At 36.4% G+C, this 26347-nt stretch overlaps 1 protein-coding gene across 1 annotated transcript in view; it reads right to left on the reverse strand.

Moving 5' to 3' along the window:
• Positions 1-26347, reverse strand: part of PDE1A (phosphodiesterase 1A) — a 307778-nt gene that overhangs the window by 70257 nt on the left and 211174 nt on the right. The window contains exons 4-8 of the mRNA XM_055397831.2: positions 21439-21505; positions 17257-17373; positions 16279-16419; positions 7865-7965; positions 2303-2428 (exon numbers count right to left, since the gene is read on the reverse strand). Coding sequence (XP_055253806.1) covers positions 2303-2428; positions 7865-7965; positions 16279-16419; positions 17257-17373; positions 21439-21505 — 552 coding nt within the window. The remainder of the gene's footprint in view (positions 1-2302; positions 2429-7864; positions 7966-16278; positions 16420-17256; positions 17374-21438; positions 21506-26347) is intronic.

Consider the following 26347-nt stretch of genomic DNA (forward strand, 5'->3'; position numbering starts at 1 on the left):
TATGTTTCCTGTGGAATGAAATGTAAGACCTGAACTGGATTCCCAAAAGAAAGTGCCTCTTGCCTCCCACATTAGAGCTTTTTCTATGTCTGTAAAAGTGACATATATTTTCTGGCCTTGAAAATCCAGGAAGTTTGAATGTTTGAAAAAAATAACCTTGGGAAATCAGGGCTTCTTTTAAGCTCTAAATTAACCTCTTATTTCTTTATTTTAAAGCAGATCTTAATCCCAGGTTACTTCTTTGGACATTTCCTTTTAGCTTGATTTAAATTAAGAAACAAACAAACTTTTGATGTTTGCATCTGAATTGGATATTTTTCTGCGCATTAACTGATTTAACAAGATCTTTGTTAAAGATAAAGGCATTTTAAAAAATATAAGTAGGTCACAGAATACTAGGGATGTCAGTTCAGTTCAATCACTCAGTCGTGGCCGACTTTTTGTGACCCCATGGACTGCAGGAATCCAGGCCTCCCTGTCCATCACCAACTCCCAGAGTTTACTCAAACTCATGTCCATTGAGCTAGTGATGCCAATCTAACCATCTCATCCTCTGTCGTCCCCTTCTCCTCCCGCCTTCAATCTTTCCCAGCATCAGGGTCTTTCCCAATGAGTCAGCTCTTCGCATCAGGTGGCCAAAATACTGGAGTTTCAGCTTCAGCATCAGTCCTTCCAATGAATATTCAAGACTGATTTCCTTTAGGCTGGACTGGTTGGACCTCCTTGCATTCCAAGGGACTCTCAAGAGTCTTCTCCAACACCACAGTTCAAAAACATCAATTATTCAGTGCTCAGCTTTCTTTATAGTCCAACTGTCACATCCATACGTGACTATTGGAAAAACCATAGCCTTGACTAGACAGACCTTTGTTGGCAAAGTAGTGTCTCTGCTTTTTAATATGCTAAGTTGGTCATAATTTTTCTTCCAAGGAGCAAGCGTCTTATAATTTTGTGGCTGCAGTCACCATCTGCAGTGATTTTGTAGCCCCTCTAATATTGTTGGAGCCCATAAAAAGCCAATGTGAAGGAACAGATCAAGACGGTAGGTGCTGGAGCGGCTGTGAGGAGACACCCCCCGTCCAAGGGCAAAGGAGAAGCCCCAGCAAGACGTTAGGAAGGGGAATTCACGTTTAGAATCAAACCCCACTCCCGCCAGAGACGCTCAGAGGGCTCAAACAAACCTTGTGTGCACCAGGACCCAGGGACCCCACAGAGACTGAGACAGAAAACTGTGCTTGATCATCTCCTGTGGAGGTATGGGTCAGCAGGGCACTGCCACAGGGACAGGGCCTCTGGGTGCAGCAGACTTGGGTATGGCATAAGCCCTCTTGGAGGAGGTTGCCATTAACCCCACCATAGAGCTAACTAGGGATGTACTTACACTAAAAAATCTCTATGTTTATCTGAAATTTACACTTAATTGTATGCCCTTTATTTTTATTTGATATATCTGACAATCCTACAGTAAATGAAGGGGATAATGATGACCAAAGGATCAAGAGGAAAGGAGGAAATGTTATGCTGAGTGGGGGGGGTACATCTTATTATTTTCTCCTGCATGGCAAAAAGCAATACCTTTTCATGTAAATTTTTTTTAAGAATACAGATGGTTTGGAGAAATATTTAAGATTACCCTCTGCATCTAGGTCATTTTAGCATATTTGTAGTTTTTTCCCCAAATAATGAAATTTTGTTTTTTAGAAAAGCTTATATCCACGTCCAAAAAAGTAATATATGAAGGAATCAGACACAAAAATTCTGAATAAATGTAAGACCACATATTGGTACAATTGAGCAGAACTCCATTCCAAGCAGGGCTTTTCCTGGTGGCTCAGATGCTAAAGAATCAGCCTGCAAAGTAGGAGCTGCAGGAGACGCTGTTTGATCCCTAGATCAGGAAGTTCCACTAAAGAAGGGAATGGCTACCCACTCCACAATTCTTGCCTGGAGAAGTCCATGGGCAGAGGAGCCTGACAGCCTACAGTTCATGTGGTCATAAAGAGTCGGACACGACTGAGTGACTAAGCACTTCCACACCATTTCAAGGAGTATGTAATTATGTATCTTAAGGTGTTATGTGATACGTGGTCTTATGGATTGGTTATGATGCATATAGATGTTGAATTGGCCTTGAAATAGTTCAACTCCATCTACAGAGCCTTGTTCCTGAATAATCTTCCAGTAAAGGAGAATTTAGTTTGTTTTGTGATTAAAGGATTGACTTTCATCTGTTTTCTTCATGTTAAATCACATAACATTTTCCCTGAAATTAAATTTCCTCTATATTTCCTCTGAAACTCACCTCCAGTCATCTTTGGATAAGTTTATCAGGACATTCATTTCTTCTTCTTGCATAAGTCGATAAGCTGCACTCACATGGTGATTTTCAAGGACAGAGCGATCGTTATACAAAATGGCAACATCTGACCTAAGAAATAAAAGCAAAATGCCTACTAGAGGATTTCTTCAGACCTCATGAGTATCTATTAAAAATACTCAAGTCATAAGGCATAATGATATCAGTAAAAATCCAATAATTGTACACCTAAATTTACAGAGTTAGTTTCCTTCTTTTTTCTTAAATGTGTAACAATTTTATAAAACAGACTTTATCTTTTAGAGCAATTTTAGGTTTACAGCAAAACTGAGCAGAGTGTACACAGACTTGCCATATACCCCTTGGTCCCACACATGCATAGCCTTCCCCATTGTTAACATTCCCAACCACAGAGGTACATTTATTAGAACTGATGAACCTACGTTAAACATCGTTATCAGGGACCATAGTTTGCATTAAGGGTTTCCTCTTAGTGGTGTAAATTTTATGGGATTGGACTAATGTATAATGACATGTATCTACCATTAGTGTATTATACTGAGCATTTTCACTGCCTTAGAAATCCTTTGTGATCTGCCAATTCAGACTTCCCTTCCCATCCCCTTAATACCTGGCAACCACAGGTCTTTTTATTATCTTCACAGTTTTGCCTTTTCCAGAATATCATATGACTCTGTGTAGCCTTTTCAGATTGGATTCTTGTACCTTTTAGCATGCATGTAAGCTACCTTCATATCTTTTCATGGCTTGATAGCTCAATTCTTCTGAGCACTAAATAATATTACATTATTTAGGTGTATCACAGTTTATCCACTCACCTGCTAAATGGCATGTTAGTAGCTTTCAAGTTTTGGCAATTATGAATAAAGCTGCTATAAATATCCATGTGCAGGTTTTCATGTGTACATAAGTTTTCAGCTCCTTTGGGTAAATACCAAGGAGAGTAATTATCAGCTCATATGGTGAAAATATATTTAGTTTCATAAGAAACTACCAAACTGTCTTCCAGTATGGTTGTACCATTTTGTGTTCCCATCAGTAATGCCTGAGAGTTCCTGTTGATTCACATCTTCACTAGTATTTGGTGTGTCAATGTTCTGGATTTTAGCCTTTCTAATAGATGCATAGTGATATCTCATTGTTTAATTTGCATATCCCTGATGACATATAATATGGAGAATCTTTTCATAAGCTAATTTGTCATCTGTGTGTCTTCTTTGGTGAAGTATCTATTAAGGAGCATTTTAAAAATCACGCTGTTTGTTTTCTTATTGTTGAGTTTTAAGAGTTTTTTATATGTCTTATACAATAGTCTTTTATCATATGTACCTTTTGAAAACATTTTCTCCTACTCTTTGGCTAATCTTGTAACTCTCTTGCTATACCTAAGATCATCTAGATTTTCTCCTATGTTATTTTCTAGGAGTTTTAGAGTTTTTTATTTTACATTTAGGACTATTATCCATCTTAATTTCTGCGAACAGTATAAGCTTTGTGTCTGGATTCTTTTTTTTTTAAATGTGGCTGTCTAGTCGTTCTGGCACCATTTGTTGAAGAGACTATCTTTGCTCCATTGTATTGCATTTGCTCCTTTGTTAAAAATAAAATTTAAAAGGAAATCTATTGGGGGGAGGTGATATATGCTATTAGCTAACTGCATATGTTATTCCACTTTTATAATAGTTCTGGAAACAAATGAGGAGGTAACTATTCTAGTTCCTAATAGGTCATTTCCTTTTAAATTTTATTATCAATAATCATAGCTCAATATACAGAAAACTGAACTAGGAACACATATATGCAATCCTTTTGAGAGAAAATTAATTATATTTTGTCCAAGTATCTTCATAAATTTGCTGAGACCATGGGTAAAACTGTGATTTGCAAATCACATATTTTGTATCATACAGTCTGAGATTTAGCCATGGCAGTTTTGTCAAGTTTATTGTATAATATGGATCTAAGCATCACTATTTCTTCCTTTCAGCAACAAGCAAAGATGTGTTTTTTAATCAGATTTAATTACAGCAAAGTCTATGTGATTTTGATCTCATAAATCCAGCAAGATGCTGAGAATACAGAAAGGTTTTAATGTTTGAGATAATCTCTGTCTGCTATGGAAAGAACAGAATTCTAAGCAATACTCAGTGTCCATGGTAACATGTCGCTTAGCATTTACTTTTCACAAAGAGGAAATTGTCTCTATTTATTTACACTTTCAAGGATTTCTATGGCTTATAATGTCTGTGTTGAACTCAAATCTAGCCTTGCACCATGTTTTAAATTATTTTTCAGTCATTTTGCATTATCTTGTAAATAGGTTTCCATATTAGAAAAGCAACTCTAAATTCAAGGTACAAAGAATAATATAAAATACAAATTATTAATATCAGTAACATAAGACCAATATGTATTTGGAAAAAATATGAAGCCAGTAGAGCTTCTAAAAGCACATCATATTGTTACATCTGTGATCTTTTTGTTCATAAAATGTTCAAGTTCTTGTAGAATTAATCCATTAAATAATTGATCCTAATAGAAAATTTATAAGAAAATAAATAAAATAGTAGACATTTCCCTCACTTTTTATACAAAGCTTCTTAATATAAAATGGTGAAAAGTGTATTCTTCTTCATCCTCCTCCTCCCTCTCCTCTTTCTCCTCCTCTTCCTCCTCCTTCTTTTTCGCCATCTACTTTTCTTCTCTGCAGTCTAAAGTGTAAGTAAGTTACGAATCTTCATCCAGTTGTAAATCAATGATAAAAGGAGAAAGCTAAGAATGATCATTTATACTGCTGCTGGAGTCCAGTCCATTGCCTTTACTTTTCAAAGTAGAAAGAGCAAGAAATGTTTCTTTGGAAGCAAATCACTTGCTCCCTTCTCTAATTCCCAAAACTGTGACCCTACTCGGGGCCCAGCTCAGTAATGAGCTGTCTTTAAAATCCCACTTATGAATTTAATGGATGTAGAAGAGTCTTTGCTAAGCAAAAATGATCTGCATAGTTTCCCTTTCCTTTTATGTTGAACACAAAAGAAAAGAAGACATCTCTACATGCTATAAATGTTAGGTTAGTAACATTCTTGCTGCACAACCAGACTTCAAGGTCTTCCTGTTCACTTCACGCTCTCTTAATCTGGGAGACTCTAGGGATAGACAGAATGCTTTCTCCAACATTTCATTGTCTGAATTCCAACTCTTCTGTCTCTGTCAAGAGGCCATAATTTTCAAGTCCATCCATTGAAGGCTATAAAAGGTTATAAATGTTATATGTCTGTCTTTGGTCGTGGGAGCAGAGTTACCTTAAGTAGATTGGATTGAGAGCAAGCGTCCCTCATCTCAGTTTCTCAACCCTGCGACTGCCATCAGGTGACTATGCATATAGTTAGGTAATGTCCTCTATTGAGATCTTTGTTTTCTCTTCTTAGACTGTGAGGATGAGACCAGAGCTTATAGAATGTGCATCTCAGTCACTGTAGGATCCCTTGAAGCTCTAAAATGCCAAGTATTTTAATGTTTCTATGCTTCCCACATAAAAGCAACAAATTCCTATAGCTAAGAAGTCAGTTTTTAAAATATTGCTGTTAAAAAACTGCACACAAAAAAAAGACCACACAAAAATCTGCACATGAACATTTACATAAGCTCTAAAATGTAGAGGAAACCAAGATATCTTTCAGTAGTTGAATAAGTGAACTCTGGGACATCCACACACTGGAATATTATTCAGTAATAAAAAGAAATGAGCTATCAACTCATGAAAAGACATAGAGGAACCTTAAATGCATATTGTTAAGTGGAAGAAACCAGTTTGAAAAGGCTTTATACTGTATTATTTCAACTATATGACATTTTGGAGAAGGCAAAACTGGGGACCTTAACAAGATCAGGGATTGCAGTGGTTAAAGCAGGAAGGAGGGAGGCTGGAATGAAAAGATGAAGCAGGGGACTTTTGGGGCAGTGAAACTATTATGGATGATACTGTAATAGTAGATACTTGACATTATACACTTGTAAAGCTCATAAAATATATAACACAAGCAGTAAACTGTAATGTAGGCTATGCATGCATGCTAAGTCGCTTCAGTCATGTCTGACTCTGCGCGACCCCATGGACAGCAGCCTATCAGGCTCCTCTGTCCATGGGATTCTCCAGGCAAGAATACTGGAGTGGGTTGCCATTTCTTTCTCCAAATGTAGGCTATAGATCTTAGCTAATAATAATGCATCAATACTGGTTCATCAGTTGTAACAACTGTATCACACCTGAGGTAGGATGTTAAAAACAGGTGAAACTGTGGGGTTGGGGAAGGAGTACATGGGAGTTCTGTACTTTCTGTTAAATTTTTATGTATATCTAAATCTACTAGGGGACCTAAAAATAAACAACAAAAAATAATTAAGCTTAGTTTTCCCTCAACAAGAGAGCTCTATAGTAGTTCCAGAGTGAAATCAGTCTCTTAACTTACATCTCCATCTTAAACATCTCTGACCAGTGGAAGACACAGAAATTCAGGATCCTGTGTACACAAGTGAATCGGATCCTGATGGTCCTGGACCAAATTCTGCCTCTCGAGCACTGAGATCTCTTTGCAACCAGAAAGAGCTTAAAGCCCCTTTCTATTAAGGACTGAATGAATTCCCCAAAATTGTGTTTATAATCTTAACCCCAGTACCTTAGAATGTGACTGCATTTGAAGCTAAGGCATTTAAAGACATAACTAATGTTAACAGAGGTCATAAAGGTGGGGCCCTAATCCAATATGACTGGTGTCCTTGTAAGACCAGGAAGAGACCCCAAGGTATGCTCAAGCAAGAAAAAAGGTCACTGAGGACACAGCAAGAAGGCAGCCATCTTGAAGCCTAGGGGAGAGGACTCAGAAGAAACCAAACTTGCTTACACTTTGATTTTGCATGTTTAGTCTTTAGGACTCTGAGAAAATGTCTGTTATTTAAACCACCCAAACTATAGTATTGTGTGACAGCCTTAACCAACTAATGCACCTCTACTCTGGTATTTTGATCCTAATAACTACCATTATCACCACAATTAAACACCCAATTTTCTAATTGTTTTAAATTTAACATTTCTTATTAACCTGGAAATAAGATTTCTTTTATTTTTGGATTTGTTTTTAAAAAATAAATTTTCATTGTTTCAAATACATAATGACACTAAAGTGATGCCTTGACATGAAACTGACAAACTGACATCAAACAAATGATGCCAGATTTGTTCCAGTGAATAAATGTCTGACTTGTGTGACAGTTTAACATAAGTTCTGGGCAGAGAAAAACTACCTTATACATTTTTATGTTCTTTAAATTGCTAAATATGGCACCAAAAAATACAAGATTCTTGATAAATAGGAACTGACTGAACTGTTTGCAGCTTAAGGCATTTTGCTAAAATCTATTAAATTCATTTTTTCAGACATCTTCATTATTATTTTGAAATCCTCTTAAAGAATAATACTCAGAAAAATAAATGTCAAATTTTAACTTAGAAAAGTTAATCCTTTTCCTTACCTTGTCTGAATATGAAAATTGTTTGTAGTCCCTGTATGCTCATAGTCATGAATGGCAGCGGCAAAGACCATTGCTAAAATTTCCAGTTCAGTGAGCCAGTGCTATTAAATTAAGGAAAAATTCCATCACATCAAAAAGTAGAGTCAATGTTGTCTTTCTACAGAAAGTTTCATTGCACACAGTATCAATCATTATATTAAATTCTTTTTATGAAGTTTAAATAATTTTCCCTGTTTCATCTCCATTGACTGTAAATAGTGGATACTTCACAAGGTTGATGATTGTTTAATGACTTGTAAGTTAAAAGTCTAGACATTATAATTTTCCTTGTTAATTGGAGAAACTGGTAATTTTCTATCATTTAAAAGGTGAGCTCTAAATGAATTTTGAATTTATAGCCTTACCAATTTGGGTTCTAATGAGATCATTTAGAGTTTAGTAATTTTTAACATATAACTCATACAATATTAAAATGTCTTTTAGCTCCACTTTTGTAGAAGAATTTACTATGAGAAAAGAGTTGAAAATGTTTACTCTGGTTCATTAGAGAAACTGAACTTAAGTTTTATATTTAGAAATTTACAAGAGTTTCCAAGAGTTTATCGTTTGCTCTTCATAATACACCTATTTTATGACTATACAGTTGAACTTAATAGCAATGAAAGAGTAAATGTTTTCACATAAAATCCAGAGCACTGCTTCAAATACATTGATATTTTGTTTGTATCAATTGGATGGTTTAACAAATTTTCTCTGCTGTTATAAGTTCATTTAGGTAATTCAATAGTTTGTTCACCACTCACATTTTGTGTAACACTTTAACTGCATGGTTCAATATGATAATCACATGTGACTGTTTAAATTAAAAATAAGTAAAATTAAGTTCTCTTTTTCAGTCAGAGTAGTCACATGTCAATTGCTCAACAGTGGCAAGTGGCTATCTTATAGAAGAGTACAGATAGAAAACATCTCCATCACCACGGAAGTTCTTTTGGAGAGCGCTGTAAGTGGGTAGTACTTGATGGCAGGAATGGAAGATCCAAAATGACATGGAACTTGCTCTTAATGGTCTTATTCCATATACATGGAAAAGGCTTTGCACAAAGTAGCAGAAAAATACAATGTAAAGTACATGCATACTTGATGAAAACTCACAGAAAAAAGGTGTAGATAGGACATCTATTTGGTGGCCCTAGATCTTGGATGAAGGACGGACAAATATTGGTAGTTAAATGCAAGGTTGAGAACAGAGAGATTTTAAATAGAAAGAGTAAATATGGAATGGTACTGTAGAGGCCTATATGGAAATTGCACTGCTAATAGTACAATTGTGTTGGAGAATCAAGTGAAGGGAGACTGAAAAAAGAAGGTGGAGTATGGGAAAGAGTCAATAGATAAACTGATTAGAGCTGATGAATTAGGATTTTGAATAAAAGTCAAGGAGAAGCCACTGTAAGTCTATGAATCAAACAGTGGAGGTGACACTGCTGAGTTTCATGGTTGCCAAAAGGCACAGTCTTATTCATCTTTGCTTCTTTCATATAACACATCATGGTATTTGGCACATAGTAGGAACTTAACATTTGTCTGTTGAATTGAATTTCACCAGTTTTAATATTAGGAGGAAGTAATAGGGAATTGTGGAAAGAGACTGTGCAATCAGAGAATTCTGGTTTTAAACCTGGCAAATAAATTATTTACTCGCTAGGCACAGTTTCCATGAAAAGAGAATTAGTGATCATTCCCCTGTGGACTTTAAAAGAAATTTAAAGTTGATATATATGTGTTTCACCTATCACAAGTCTTATCATATAGTAAATACAGAATAAATGGCATTTTACTGAACTTATTACCTTAAATGGGCTTCCCTTGTGGCTCAGCTGGTAAAGAATCTACCTGCAATGCAGAGACCTGCGTTCAGTCCCTAGGTTGGGAAGATCCTCTGGAGAAAGGCTACCCACTCCAGTATTCTGGACAAGAGAATTCCATGGACTGTATAGACCATGGGGTCGAAAAGAGATGGACACAACTGAGTGACTTTCATTTCCTTAAATACACTGTTGAAGGTATTGAATCTGGAAAATAATAGTGAGCTAACATATCTTTCAGAGAAGGCAATGGCAACCCATTCCAGTACTCTTGCCTGGAAAATCGCATGGGCGGAGGAGCCTGGTAGGCTGCAGTCCATGGGGTCGTGAAGAGTCGGACAGGACTGAGCAACTTCACTTTCACTTTTCACTTTCATGCACTGGAGAAGGAAATGGCAACCCACTCCAGTGTTCTTGCCTGGAGAATCCCAGGGACGGGGGAGCCTGGTGGGCTGCCGTCTACGGGGTCACACAGAGTCAGACACGACTGAAGTGACTTAGCTGCAGCAGCAGCAACATATCTTTACTGATTGCAATTCAAAAACAAATGCCTCACAGTTGGATGACTGAAACAGAAATGATATTCAGAACCAAGAAGAGTTGATATAACTAGCTGCACTGTGTTTATAGGTTCATTTAATTGTGAGTCATTAAGAGAAAATGACGTATTAAAGGCTTATATTACAGGCTGAACTGGAACTGAGATTCCAATGTCCCCATTGAGACTGTGGAATTAAAAACCATGAAATGAATAGCAATTTAAGTTAAATCAGATTTTGTAACCCCCAGAAATCCATTGCTTCATTAAAGAAAATTGTTGTTAGAAAAAAAAATCACCCATCTTCTTAAATATTTCCTATTGGTTATATTTAAGATTTACAGACTTACCTGTGACTTTTAAAAGCAACATTTTATATCTACTATGATAACAGAGACTATGAAGCTGCAATTGTAAAAAAAATTAAATTAGGAAAACATAGATAAATTTTAATTATAAATTATCTCAAAGTATTTAAAATTATCTTCCTAGCTGTCAAAATTGATTATACATATGCTTCCTGTTTTTGGTCTTATTAATCTCTGCCGCCCATAAATAGTACTTCCTTCATGAATTCATCTTGTTTATTGTCACACTATCATCTTAACAATTAAATTTAACATAACAAACTAGTTTGGGAAGAGAGAAACATTGAACATTCACATTTAATTGAAAAATACATCTATTTCATATTAGTGAAAGTAGAGTTGGGGGCTGATTTTTATCTCCTTAGTTGACAATTTATTTTATACTGGTGTCAAATGAGAATTCTAACTCAGAAAATGGTTGCTTAAATTCAAGGATTTTGTAAATGACTCATGAGGACAAGTCACAGAGAATAAGCCTGAATCATATCATTCTTCCCAACCAGAACAGTGGTCAATACATAACCTAAGTTCTTCTTACTCCTAATGGACGGAAATAGAGTTAAAATGAAGAGTCATGAGGAGTATAGATATTGTGCTTCATCTAAACTGCATTTTGCCTAAAGAAGTGCTCAGGTAGACTTGTAGAGCCCTCAAATTATACCAGAGAAAGGTATTAACTGCCATTAACACCATGTACAGTGTTGATGGAAAGAAAAGAGAAGGAACTAACATTATTTGGACATCTTAGGCAGATGGCTTCATTTAATTTTTATAATCACCCTATTTACCATTTACAAGGTAAGTGTTTTAAATCTCATTTGGCAGATAACACAGCTAAATCCTAAAGAAGTGAATCAATCTGCAGAAGGTCTCATAGCTTTCAAATGCAGGGCAGGAATTCAAACTGAAATCTGATTCCAAAATTTCTGTTCTTTCAACAGATCACAATGTTCTTTCTGTGGATGACAATAGCCTTCATTATTTAAGGGAAGCAATATGTTAAACACATTCTTCTAACGTTTCAAAAGCAGAATTTCTAGATAATTTAAGTGGATACACTGATAGCTAGAGAAGCTAACAAAGCTTTAAGACTTACGATGTAATTTTCATATCTGAATTGTTTTGTGTGTGTGTATACAATAGAGAATGTGTGTGTGTGTGTGTGTGTGTGTGTGTAAGGCTGGGAGAATTTTAGGTTAGAAAGTCACATTAACCTGTTAGTTCCTGGTGTATCCAAAAAAGCATAATTAATAACCCCTTACATTATACAGGTAGTTTTGAACCTTTTTTCTCTATCCCTTTGAATAGACTGAGTTAGTTTGCTACAAATAACCCAGTGTGGAGAGTGAGTATATTATAATAGTATTAATACATAATACATATAAGTTAATATATAGTAAAATAAATTGATACTATTTCTTACTAATTGCTGCTGTTTCAGGAACTAGGTTAGGTTTACACATATGATATCATTACTCCTCACTGTCATACTGCAAGGCAGTTGGCATTATTAAACCACATTTTAGTGACAAGGGAACAGAAGTAGACAGCAAGGAAGCTAGGTAGCAGGGAAGTTAGGTTTGACATCAATATCTGCTTGCCTTGAAAGCCCACACTGTGTCCACTCTTCCAAACACTGTTGTATTGGAAGTCATTTACAAGAACAGAATTTCCAAGTAGTTTGTAGAATAGAGACATAGTGTCGAATTTTTGCAGACGAGAAAATGTGAGTAGTTTCACAGTATGAGCAGCTGTTTCTGGGTGTAGTCAGTGGACTTCAAGTTCCACAGGAAGAGTTTTCAAGTTACTTCTCTTTGACTGAGTATCAGAGAGAACACAATGCCAGGAGCCCTCAAACATGAGTGTTCTTTTGCCAAGGCCCTCAGATGGTTTCATATTCAGTCATTTGGAAGTGGGTTGGCAGTACATGGTGAAGCCTTTGATCTGTAGCAAATAGCTCAAGCTACCACACGCCCCTGTCACCTTGCTCAGAGCAACAAGTTAAGAGAGAGGGAGACAGAGGGTCAGCTGTCTTATCAGCTCTGCACTGCCTACTCCAGGCCTGAGAGTATTGCAATATGACGCTAACAAACTGAAGGACAATGGCTTCATCTAAGCCTTTTCAGGCAATGGTCCTGTGAACATTTTGCAGCTGAGAGGCTGCACGGGTCACCTGACAGTGTTAGGCTGCTACTGGAGTGCTCCATAAATGTCATGCTGATAAGACCATTCTGAAACAGCAGGGCATTGACTAAAACACTAATGTAAGTGGCCCTGTCTTCTCCATATCAAATCTTTGAGTCTTCAGCTAAATGCATATTTCTATAAGGCTTTTTTTGTTTGTTTCAAAGAACAAATACATTCATATGTGTGAAAATTAATACTCAACTTCTACCACTTTTTTTTAATCTAAAAAGCTTATTAAAATAACTTGCAAAAAACTGTCGAGCTGGTAGTATAACCTAGTTTTGACAAAATAGTCAATACACTGAAAATTCATCTTGCTTTTCCTCTCATCCTCAATCATAAAATTTCACATTAGTTTAAATGTATTTTCCTGATCCTAGACAACACTGACAGTCTCCGACTCAACTATTTTTGTAATGGCCAAGCTAAGGGATAAGAATTGAGTCTACCAATACTTTTCTTGTTAAAGGATGAATTTAGAAATAAGTTTCTAAACCAAACCTGCCATAGTATAGTGAAGTTATATTTATCAGTTAGTATCTCAAAAAGTAACTATGTCATCTTTACTAACAATTTAAACTTTCTAGGAGTCATGCCAGGCTGGGCCAGATTTCCCGTCTCCCAGAGAAGTTGGAATAGCTTGTTAGATTCTGGAACAAGCCTTCCTTGCAAGTCTGAGGGTAAGCTCACATTGTGGGTTTGAATTTCTCTATTTGCCCACTAATATATCATCTCTCATCTGTTTAATGTCATCTTCAGCACAGAGATTGCAAAGCTGAACTAGGAGACTTTTATTTGGTTGCCTTTACACTTGCAGTACTTAAGCAAAAATGTATTTTAAAACAACATCCTGGTTACCTACCACCCTGAAATGGCATATATCTTCTCCTCATATTTGATAATTAAAGCAGATATTTTTATACCAAAGTAGGTAGAGCTTTTCCATTATATTTTGTTCTGAGGAAACGTAATTAGTTTAGTTTCCATTTCAGATTAACACTTAAATATTTCATTTTTCAGTTAACTTTTCAGTGTCACAGAATTCAGAAAATAGGAAATGATAAACATGTAAAATGAAAACCACCTCACTATTAGATTCAAGACCAAGGCCTTAGAAAGGAAAAAGCAAGCAGATCTAACTAGGAAGATGTTACAGCATTTATTCCCAGTGTAACAGCATGTGCAGGTGTCAGGAGGCACTTTTTCACACTAATTGCCATGGATATAAAACCCAGGGAAAACAGAGTTCAAGGAACAGCTGTGACAATGAAGTCTGATTAAACCAATGGGAGCTTTAAAAGAATTTGTATGTATATGTGTATGCATATGAACGTATGCTGGGAAGAGAAACAGATATAAAGAAAGTCATATATACTACTTTTTAAAATCGTACAATATTTTAAAGCTATATACTTGAATGTTTGTTTCTACTTATTATTGCTAACTTTAACTTCCTCCCTTTAAGTGTCAAATGAATTATGAGTAAATTTCAACCAAGGACCAAGTCCAACCATGACTACATTTGATTTGGCTCATTGGGCACATTTATGCCTTAAGAGAATACAAAGGTACGATTACATATAATTCAGCCTTCTAGAAGGTTACAAGAGAATCTTGCTACTGCACCAGTAAAGGTTTTTGGTTTTTGCCTCCCCCAAAGTAGGCCTTAACTCCAAAGCAGTTATATTACTTGCTGATCCTGTCAATATAATGCAAATTTCTATTGAATTGGCAGTGATATTCCAAAAAGTTTCTTCATTAAAAGCTCAGCTGAGCTCCCAGCTACTAGCCATTGTCCACTGCCAGCCATATGACTGAGCCACTGTGGCTGCCTGCCCAGTGATGTCTTCAGATATCTGTGTCCATAGATGCTAGCTGGCCACAATCACATGAGAGACCCCAAGTGAGAACCTTCTGTTTGGGACCCTTCTAACCAACAACCCTTGAGAAATATGATAAATTATTGTTATAAGCCATTGAGGTTTAGAGTAGTTTGTTTTGAAGAAACAGATAATTGAAACACCAGGCAGGAGTGGAATCTGAGCCCAAAGCATTGATGGATCTGCAACATTTAGGAGGCAAAAAAAAGATGGAGAAGTAAAATAGATAATTTCTTTAGTCATTGTGTGAGACTCCTTTCGACAAATCATAGCAAAGGGGTCTTATGTAGTAAATAATACACCAGAGTCTTGGGGGAAAATGTATATAACACACGGGTATACAATAAACTTGAAGAATCGTGTACCTCTTATAAGTTTTCAAGATCTTCAGGGCTCCATATCATGTCTGTAAGGGCTTTGCATGGCACTAGGTAAAGAATACAGTCTCTGGGGCAGAATGATGAAATATGGAGAAGTACCAGTCATGTAGCTCTGAATGCCAATGATGCATACCAATAAAAAGGATGTGATGTCTGAGATCTGAACAGGTAGGCAATGTATGTTATGGGGTTTGCCGGACCATTCTACTTATTCTACTTACAGGTGTTTTATGGTACTGCTTCATGTAGGTCAACACATGAGAATTCAAAAATATACTTAGATTTTGGGGATCTCAACAATGACTCATACCCTGGGATGAACCCCTCCCAGTTTGGAACCTTCAGAAGGAAGGACTGCCCTTCCCTTTTTATCTCTTGGAAGTCGTCCTGTGCTGAGACATTACAGGAATTCCAGGCAGTCTCAGACTTCCCATCATTTACTCATTGTTGTCCCAGAATTTGCACTGCTGAACCATTTATTCAGTCATCAACTGATCCATTCAGATGCAAAGAGGAAGAAGAAGAATTTGGAAAAATCCACATGAATAATTTACAAATATATCTATTAGGATTTGATTGTATTTAGTGATACAAGCATGTAAAAGAGAAAAAGCTAGTGAGGTCAGCCTGCTTAATGAAATGAGGGAAAAGAACTACAACTAACTTTTATTCCAAAGGCTTTTTTTCCAGGTCACTTTTGTGGGGGTTGATACCTATGGGGAAAGTGACTGAGTGAGTGTTAATCGCTCAGTCATGTCTGACCCTTTGCAACACCATAGACAGTAGGTAGCCTGCCAGGATCCTCTGTCCATGGAATTCTCCAGGCAAAAACACTGGAGTGGGTTGTGATTCCCTTCTCCAGGGGATCTTCCCAACCCACAGATTGAATCCTGGACTCCTGTATTGCAGGTGGATTCTTTACCATCTATCTGAGCCACAGGAATTTACAAATGAAAAATGTCATATGGTCCAAACTTGAAAAATTTGCAGTATATTTTCACTTGCCTCTGGAGATCTTTTATCACTGAATTAAAATATTTTTTAAAAAGTGTATATTATAGATAACTTGTTAACCCTCAAAAATCCAGAAGATAGTTACTTATAATACTTTTATGAGCATTAAAGAAACAATGAGAAGGGAATGGGATTAGATGTTGCAAACTAACAAACTTCAATCACAAAGACTTTCTTACCATGATACCTGTATGAAGCATTATGTAATGAACAGTTTGAGTGACATCAGCTGCATGAATCAAATTGTGGTATGGATTTTTGTACTTGCTGTAACCAACTTCTAGAGCTTCTGCAAAGGCGATTAGGCAAGAAACAGGAATCTGCAGAAAGTAATAATTATGATTATATTTTGACCAAAGGAGTGGCACTAAATTAACATGAGTACAAAAATGTTTGGGATGGGACACATTAGTGAGTCAGATGTGGGCAGTAGTTTCTTAAAGTTAAATGTGGATTGTTCCAATCAAACAGTTCATTAATCTGTCAGTTTTCAATGCTGATGAGAATTATAACCCCCAAATGTTTAATTAAGATAGATGAAATAACAGTCTTAACCATATAGTAGTCTTTAAATTTTTGTATCTTCTTGAGTCATAAGAAGGCTAGTTTTTAAAGGTGTAAAATTTTCCAATTACAACTAGTAAAATCTAGTTTTTCTATCAGTAATTCAAGGAGGTTAAAATAAATGACCTGCCAGTAACTTCTAACTCTAAAAATATCATGACTCCATAGATACACACTAAGAAATCTGAATCAAATTTGTTGGTGAGATAGCTCTAAGTGAAGTTAATTAGAAGCCCTTTCATTTTAAGAAAAGCTGCCAGAGACAGTTCATTTTGCATTTTAGGAAACTCATATTTCTTTAAGACACAGATTCCAATGTTTACATGAGTGTTCCATGAATAATTCAAGGTGACATTCACATCTTGTTGCAATGATGCTATCATGGCTTTCTGATACCACAGTTGAAATAAAGAAATGTCAGTGATTTGTGGAGAATAGCCATATCATGTGGTGAACTCATCCCCACAGTTCTGTGATCTGCCAACCCAGAAACATTTTTAGATGAATTGATTAATGAATCAATGTTCTGCATTTTCACTCTTATACAGATAACTCATTCTAAGAGCATTTTACATTTGTTCCATGTTTCTGACCTTGAAACGGTTGATAAGATCATATCTGGTGAACAGTTCATAAATCATAAACTTCAGACTATGTTCTCCACTTGCTTCATTCAAGGCAAATACATCAAAAGACCATTTATCAACATCCTATAGGAAAAAAGTAAATATTTTAGATGGCAACATCACATGGCTTTGTTTCTTTCTATGAAAAATTCTTAGAAAGATCAGGAATCATACAACCAGCAGGTCAGATTTCAATTCAGCACATCAGACTTTACTTTCACCAGCATCTGATATGACAAGGACACAGTGTCTGTGGATCCACAACAGTGAAGTCAATAATACTGAAGTGTTTCCCCTTAATCCCAAGGTTATCCAATTTGATATAATAAACTATAACCCCCTTATCCTTAGTCTCTCTCCAAATGAAAGCCATAAACTATTTTCCCAAAGTGGGCCTAACTTTATGGTAGAATTCCAGGTTATGTGGGTGATTTAACTGAGGGATAGAGGGAAGATAAACCCAATTTATCTTCCCCACCCACACACCTACTATACTGCTCTGAATGTCCACCTTTTAAGAGCTACTAACTTGGTTCACTGGAAGGACTGATGCTAAAGCTGAAACTCCAATACTTTGGCCACCTCATGCGACGAGTTGACTCACTGGAAAAGACTCTGATGTTGGGAAGGATTGGGGGCGGGAGGAGAAGGGGACGACAGAGAATGAGATGGCTGGATGGCATCACCCACTCAATGGACATGAGTTTGAGTGTACTCCAGGAGCTGGTGATGGACAGGGAGGCCTGGTGTGCTGTGATTCATGAGGTCGCAAAGAGTCGGACACGACTGAGCGACTGAAGTAAACTGAACTTGGTTTAGACCTTTGATATTTTCAGTCTTCATTTTTTTTCAAGATGCAGATACTTCCTTGGCGGTTCAGTGGTAAAGAATTTGCCTGGCAATGCGGGAGACACAGGTTCAATCCCTGGTCTGAGAAGATCCCACACACTGCAGACCGACCAAGCCTGTGTGCCGCAACTACTGAGCCTGTGCTCTAGAGGCCGGAAGCGGCAACCACGGAGCCCACGTGCCACAACTCCTGAAGCCCGCGTGCTCTAGAAACTTTGCTCTGCAGCCAGAGAAGCCCCTACAATGAGAAGCCTGTGCACCACAACTGGGGAATAGACCCCGTTCTCCATAACTAGAGAAACACCTGCTCAGCAACGAGTAACCAGCACAGCCAAGAATAAGTAAATAAATAATCTTTTTAAAATATGCAGGTGCTCTAGAGAGATAGAATACTGTTTCCAGGTAGAGTGCTGCTGCTGCTGCTAAGTCGCTTCAGTCGTGTCCGACTCTGTGTGACCCCGTAGACGGCAGCCCACCAGGCTCCCCCATCCTGGGATTCTCCAGGCAAGAACACTGGAATGGGTTGCCATTTCCTTCCCCAATGCATGAAAGTGAAAAGTGAAAGTGAAGTCGCTCAGTCGTGTCCGACTCTTCGCAACCCCAAGGACTGCAGCCCACCAGGCTCCTCCGTCCATGGGATTTTCAAGGCAAGAGTCCTGGAGTGGGGTGCCATTCCCTTCTCCCTAGGTACAGTAATAGTACCTTATTCCTCACTCTAACCTTGGCTGATTCATCTTTACTTTTTACCAGGGTCAGACGGTGAGATAAAGGAAGTGGGCCTCTTCATTGAGGAGGAGGAGAGTGTTTTTGGCATTTCAGGCAATTCTCCAGGGAAGTGATCAGGCCTGTAGCAAAACAGATACCCTATGAAAGCACCCCCTAACTGTGGGAAAGAAGGCAATGAGCAGGTATATCAAACCACTCCAGTCACCAAACGATATTGATTCAGGTAATTCCAGGTCAAAAACTTGCAGAGAAGACCACAAATGGACTTGCAGCAAGTGTTATCAGTAAATTAAAGATGTATTAAGATAAAGTTTGAGTTTACAATCATAAATAAACCACTGAAACTTAGAAATCTACAGAAATACAGCAGAATCAGTTCTAATGATTATCAGAAATAATTAGCAAAGAAAGTCTAGTGTTTGCACACACAGAATGGGTTTAGTATTGAAAAGTAAGTGGATAACCTTAAAGCTGTATATTAATTTCAAATTTAAGCAGGCCCTGTATTAGAACTTTTCATTTAGCATTTTTCACAGAGACAACAATACATAATGTAATAAGCTGGAAATAAACTGAAAATCTGATAAAAGGTATTCAAGCCATCTTTTAAAACTCTTTCTTTTGACAAACAGTAACAATAACTCCAAATGTAGTTTTAATCATTTGGGAACACCAAGGAAATATTTTTTGGCTTGCTTGTGTACCTTTGTTAAATTCTTTGCATTTGGCCTTAATTTGATCCCAAAATACTTGCTTGATCTGTTTGCAAATTTAAAATCTCCCAGAGTTCTGTTAGAAGTCATTTTGCCATTAATAAAGCTCAAAGGAGACAAACAAATCTCTTACTAAATTCCAAAGCTAAAGCAGAGGAGTCAGTTCAGACTGTTATAAGGCTGCTGTTTACAGTTCCTGCTAGGGGTTTCCAACTGAGCAGAAGGTTAACTCTACATTTGGGGGCATTTTTTTTTTCAATCAGCAATGATAATTTATATCTGTAAACTTCTTCAGATGCTTTGCTTTTACTTTGTCAGACTGAGAACAAACAAGGCAAGGAGGTATCTCAGGAAACTGGAATTATTAAAACATTCTTCGTGATAATTCTCCTCAACCTGTTGGTTCATGTTTCCTCTAGCCTACATTTTTGAAATCTGCTTGCATTCTCTCATACCAAAATATTCTGTTAGCTGGTTTCTATAAAAATAAAATTAAGTGATTTTCTTGCCTATAGTTGAGGAAATAATGAAGAAATAAAAATCTTTTAAGAACTAAGAAATAATTCATATCCAATAATATGACCTTTCAGTTATATACTTCCTGTATTATAGTTTTAGAAACATGAGTATAAAAAAGCTTCTGAGAAAAACGAGTTGTTTTTTTAAGTGAATAAGATTAAAATCTGATATGCAGCAGAGAAAAAACAAATGCAGAGATAAAAGCAAAGGGGATCCAAGTTCAGTTCAGTCGCTCAGTCGTGTCTGACTCTCCGCGACCCCATGAATCACAGCACGCCAGGCCTCCCTGTCCATCACCAACTCCCGGAGTTCACTCAAACTCATGTCCACAGAGTCGGTGATGCCATCCAGCCATCTCATTCTCCGTCGTCCCCTTCTCCTCCCGCCCCCAACCTAAAGGGTATCCAAAGGGGATGCTTAAAAGGGAATTAATGAACAAAAGAAATCAATAGAAATGTAAACTAGGAAAGGGGTTTAATATATCAAAAATAAAGTAACTTGGTATATTCTGTTGCTAGTATTCTTTAAATTATTGGTTAATACAGGAAACCACCATAAAGCTATTTAGAGGAGACAAAGCTGAATTTCCTACCTAAATTAAGCAACAGGATGAAATAGGGGATGTAGAGTGACAAGCCTGCAAAATGCCTCTTTAGTAATATAGTCTAGGAACAGCGTTCACGCATACACACACACAAAGTGGGAACAAGAGTCAAAAACTTTTACCACATCAGGTTTTCAACTCTAGCTATTTCTAACACATGTAATACTGCAATTGGGCCTCAGACTAGGGCAACCACAGGGACAGTCAGAGACAAAAGAGGTAAATTTCTTTTTTGTTTACTTTTTAATTTTATCTTCTTTTTTATATTTTCTTAGACCTAAAATTCTAAACAATTTTCTTCGATATAAGTTTTGTCCTTTAATTATATTTGACTGAAATGTCTTTTCATTGATAATGCATTCGTTTCATAATATATAGTAACAAAATATGTGTATTCTGACAAATGCTGGTGCCATCTCAAAGTTGAATACAAGATCCACCTAAATAAAGCATAAAGCAAAAAAGACAACATCACACACATAAGTATATTTATACATGTATATTACAGTTGTTAGTGATAAACACCTATATGTATTGATACAGTTTGTTAGTATAAACATTAACAAACTGATCCTCATTTAAATCAACAAGTTATGACTTGAAACACATGACATGTATAAATGGTTAAATATTCTGATATGTAAGCTATATCAAAGACCTATTCTCATTTTCTTCCCATCATTTTAAAGACTAGAAAAAATGACTATTTGATAAACTAAGATAATTGAAATTTTTTACCTTTAATGTTACTATGACAGCTTCTGGATATGCCAAGCCAACCATGTGATAGGACTTTCTGTACATTCTAAAAAAGAAAAATAAGTGTATGTATAAAAATCATTTACTCAAAGTTTTAACTATTTCTTAAAAACAAAGAAATAATTACCTTTGACTTGCTGACCTTGTATCATTAGATACAGATTCTTTTTCTGACAACAATGATAATTATTGCCATTATTTATTACATGTTTACAATGTAGTAAATGCAAATAGTATTTTGTTCACTCACAACCACACATAAAGTCAATATGCTTTTAATTTCTATGTAAAGAGATCTTTTCCTAAACTTCATCTCATCAAAAAAAAACAAAGGATTGTCATTTGCATGTGCAGCAACAATACTTTTTAGTATACCATCACATTCAAGACAGCAGAGCAGCCTTGCTTTGTGTCCTTTTGTGTTACAAAATTTTCAGTCTGGAAGCTGAATGTCACTGAAACAGTCCTATAGGTTTTCTTTCTTTTTTCACAAAATGAAAATTATAGAAGGGAATATGTAGCATCATCAGAATTTACACACCTTACTTTTTTTATTTTAGTTAAGAATATTGGGATAAACCATATTTTAAAAAGTTGCTTAAGTCTGTTCAAACTGTCTTTTAATATTATTTAATAAAGATTATCCAGAAAGGATATTTTTATTTTTATAATAGCAACAATAAAAATATTTTTATAAATCAGTAATCTGTTGGTTCCATTTTTCAATGGAAAACCAAGATGACGAATAAATATAAGAAACTCTTCCACTGATTTGCGCAAAAATAGAATCAACATGATACCCTAATGTGTAGAAATAGCAATAGGTTTCTAACCAGGACAAAAAGAAACATGGTTCCTCCACAAAGTCCTGTGAAAAGCGTGGAATAATCATGTCCCTTAATTTTTACATTGTTAGCTCACAAGCAAGTTTCATTCCTAGATTACACTGGAGTAACTTCTCCCCACAAGATGCCTGAACAAAGCCATAATTTAATGACTATATTATTATATTGGGAGTCAATATAAGAAATATAAGCAGTATAAGAAGTATAGCAAAGTGATACAGTCATATATATATATGTATGAATTAACAAAAGCAGTTCCCGTCTTTTGATGGGGTACTCATGGTTTATAGCATAAATGGCATTATTTTGAGAGAGGGATAACTTAGGTATGGCATTGGGTTTTTTTTCTTTTTGCAGCCTGAGGCAGTTGTAAAATAACTTAATATAGCTTTTTACAACTGTGTATTCTACAGTATTTTTTCCTTTGGTGAAATTTTAACTGTTAATGTTTTTGGCATTGTGCTTTGTACCATTTATTAAATAAATTTTAAAATTAAAAAAAAGAAATATAAGAATATAAGAAAATATTCTGCATCTTTTATAAAATCACTAAGGGAAATACTAACCCTTTTGATTCAATGTATCTTATGTTAAAAATCCATGAGACATTACTCAGTTCCTATGTAAATGCTATCTTTTTTTAAGATAATAAAAGCCAAATAATTTTTCATGTTTTCCTTTTTAATCTTCACTTCTCAGATGCTCAGAATTAAAATATTGCATTTACTTACATAGAGATTAGGCTTTCTTGATAAAGTACCTTCCCATTTTATTACAGAAACCTTGTTACTTTATTTCCATGTTCCCATTTTAAAATTCACATTCAAAATCTAAGATCACGGCATCTGGTTTCACTACTTCATGGCAAATAGATGGGGAAACAATGGAAACAGTGACAGACTTTATTTTCTTGGGCTCCAAAATCACTGCAGATGGCAACTGCAGCCATGAAATTAAAAAACACTTGCTCCTTGAAAGAAAAGCTATAAAAAACTTAGCATTTTAAAAAGCAGAGACATTACTTTGCCAACAAAGGTCTCTACAGACAAAGCTATGGTTTTTCCAGTAGTTACGTACAGATCTAAGAGTTGGATCATGAAGAAGGCGCCAAAGAATTGATGCTTTTGAACTGTTGTGTTGAAGAAGGCTCTTGAGAGTCCCTTGGACAGCAAGGAGATCAAACCAGTCAATCCTAAAGGAAATCAGTCCTGAATATTCATTGGAAGGACTGATGCTGAAACTGAAGCTCCAATACTTTGACCACATGATGCAAAGAGTCAACTCCTTGGAAAAGACCCTGAGGCTGGGAAAGATTGAAGGCAGGAGGAGAAGGGGATGACAGAGGACGAGATGGTTGGTTGGCATCACTGACCCAGTGGACATGAGTTTCAGCAAGCTCTGGGAGATGATGAAGAGTAGGAAAGCCTGGCGTGCTATAGTCCGTGGGGTCACAAAGAATTGGACACTACTGAGCTACTGAAAACAACAATTTAGGTTTCGTCTTAAATGACCTTAAATAATTTTTAGATGTGGCAAACAGTTATAATAAAAAATTATCCTAATCCTCTATATCAGTTGGAAGATTTCAGAGCAACCTATCAGAAAAATACTAACATTAGTTGCTCCACAAGATAGGTATAATTATTTTAATCTTGCAGAACAAGGAAACAATTTAATCACAATATAAAAGGCCCAGGCAAAGAGGAACTAAAGAGCTTTTTGATGAAAGTGGAAGAGGAGAGTGAAAAAGTTGACTTAAAACTCAGCATTCAAAAAACAGATCATGGCATCCGGTCCCACCTCTTCATGGCAAATAGATGGGGAAAAAATGGAAATAGTGAGAGACTTTATTTTCTTGGGTTCCAAAATCAGTGCAGATGGTGACTGCAACCATGAAATTAAAAGACACTTGCTCCTTGGAAGAAAAGCTCTGACTAACCTAGACAGCATATTAAAAAGCAGAGACATTACTTTGCCAACAAATGTCCGTCTAATCAAAGCTATGCTTTTTCCATTAGCCATGTATGTATGTGAGAGTTGGACCATAAAGAAAGCTGAGTGCCGAAGAATTGATGCTTTTTTTACTGTGGTGTTGTAGAAAACTCTTAAGAGTCCCTTGGACTGCAAGGAGATCAAACCAGTCCATCCTAAAGGAAATCAGACCTAAATATTTATTGGAAGGACTGATGCTGAAGCTGAAGCTCCAATATTTCAGCCATCTGAATCGAAGAACTGACTCACTGGAAAAGACCCTGATGCTGGGAAAGATTGAAGGCAGGAGGAGAAAGGGACAACATAGGATGAGATGGTTGGATGGCATCACTGACTCAATGGACATGAGTTTGAGCAAGCTCCGGGAGTTGGTGACGGACAGGGAAGCCTGATATACTGCAGTCTATGGGGTGGCAAAGAGTCAGACACAACTGGGCAACTGAACTGAACTAAAAAGGCCCAGAAAATAATTACTTTCAGTAATGATATTTAGTTTTCTTTCTTTTTTTTTTTTTGAAGAAACAAATAGTTTTTTCTATTTTTTGAATCATTTCTAAAAATTGGAGGTACAGGGGTAATGGAAGTTGGATGGGCAAGGAGATAAGTGGTCAGGAATAAGAAACTTTAAAAATTAAGTAACTTTAAATCTGTGTAACTTCATGGCACACGAGGCAGTATTATGTAGCAGAGAGAACACACAATTTGGATCTTGGATCACAGGTTAACTAATCACTAGCTGTGTGACTTCTGGAAAGCTAATGTCAGTTATCTGTAAACTAAGGATAATCATACACTTTTTATGGTGATAAATTATATAAACGCCTAGTGTAACATTATTATAAGTACTCAATATAATAAAGCTGTTATTATTTTTTAAATGCTTCTTTATTTTTGGCTGTTCTGAGTCTTCATTGCAGTGCTCAGGCTTTCTAGTTGTAGTGACCAGGAACTACTCTTTAGCAGCTCCCGGTCACTGCAACTAGAGAAGCTGCAGTGTGCCAGCTTCTCATTGTGGTGGCTTTTCTTGTTAGGGGAAATTGACTCTAGGGTACGTGGGTTCAGTAATTCTGGCCTATGGCCTTAGTTGTCCCAAGGCATGTAGGATCTTTCCAGAGCAGAGATCATACCAGTGTCTTTTGCATTGGCAGAGGGATTCTCAAACACTGGAGTACCAGGGAAGTCCCAGAATGTCAGTATTCTTAATATTAACATTACTGTTCTCATTACTCTGCAGCCAATACCATTGGCTACAGTTCTGACATTCTTCAAGTCTCTTTGGGTTTGGTGAGAACTCTGTTTCTTAGACTTGGAGCAGGTCTGAGAAATGAACATCCCTGTATATTCACATTATATATAAAGAAAGAGAAGGAAGGGGATTACTCTTCTAAGGAGAAGGAGAAACCACTTTATTATCATTTCCTAACTCTATACTTTGGAATAGGGTATTAGGATGAAAACTTAGAAAATTAGTGTGGAAAAGTAGGATGACTCATTCTGGAGAATGAATGTGGGAGAAAACTTAATACAGTGGTCTCACATATGAGTAAATAGTCAATATATTACAAGTTGCTGAAAAAGAACAATGAATTTCCTGTTCTCCTATAAGTGGTAAAAGTTCAACTGGAAATAGGGAAGATTATTTTTGGAAGGTTTCTTATTACAGTTGCAAAATATAATTCAAAAACTTAAAAAAAAAAAAAACAACTATCATATGCCAGACATTGTGGTGGACAAGAGACTATTAAGTGGAGAATAAGAAAACTATGTGTCGCTTTCACGGGGTTTATTTAGTGGTAAAGAGGGACAATAAATAAGAAATAATACATGAGTAAAAACCGCACTAAATGCTATGAGGTAAATCACTGGCTGGGATAGAGAAAGTGATGAAGAGGATACAGTGTAACCAGGAAAGGCCTCTGGAAAGATAGAAATGGCTAGTCAGAGTAAAGTTTGGGGGAAATCTTTTCTGATAGAAGAAAGAGCAGAATTACTGGTCCCAAGGGAAGAAAATTCAGTTCAGTCGCTCAGTCATGTCTGACTTTTTGTGACCG

This window comes from Moschus berezovskii, chromosome 2 (genome assembly GCF_049115385.1).
Source record: "Moschus berezovskii isolate FMDL1 chromosome 2, NW_MosBer_1.0, whole genome shotgun sequence".
In the NCBI taxonomy this organism is placed as follows: Eukaryota; Metazoa; Chordata; class Mammalia; order Artiodactyla; family Moschidae; genus Moschus; species Moschus berezovskii.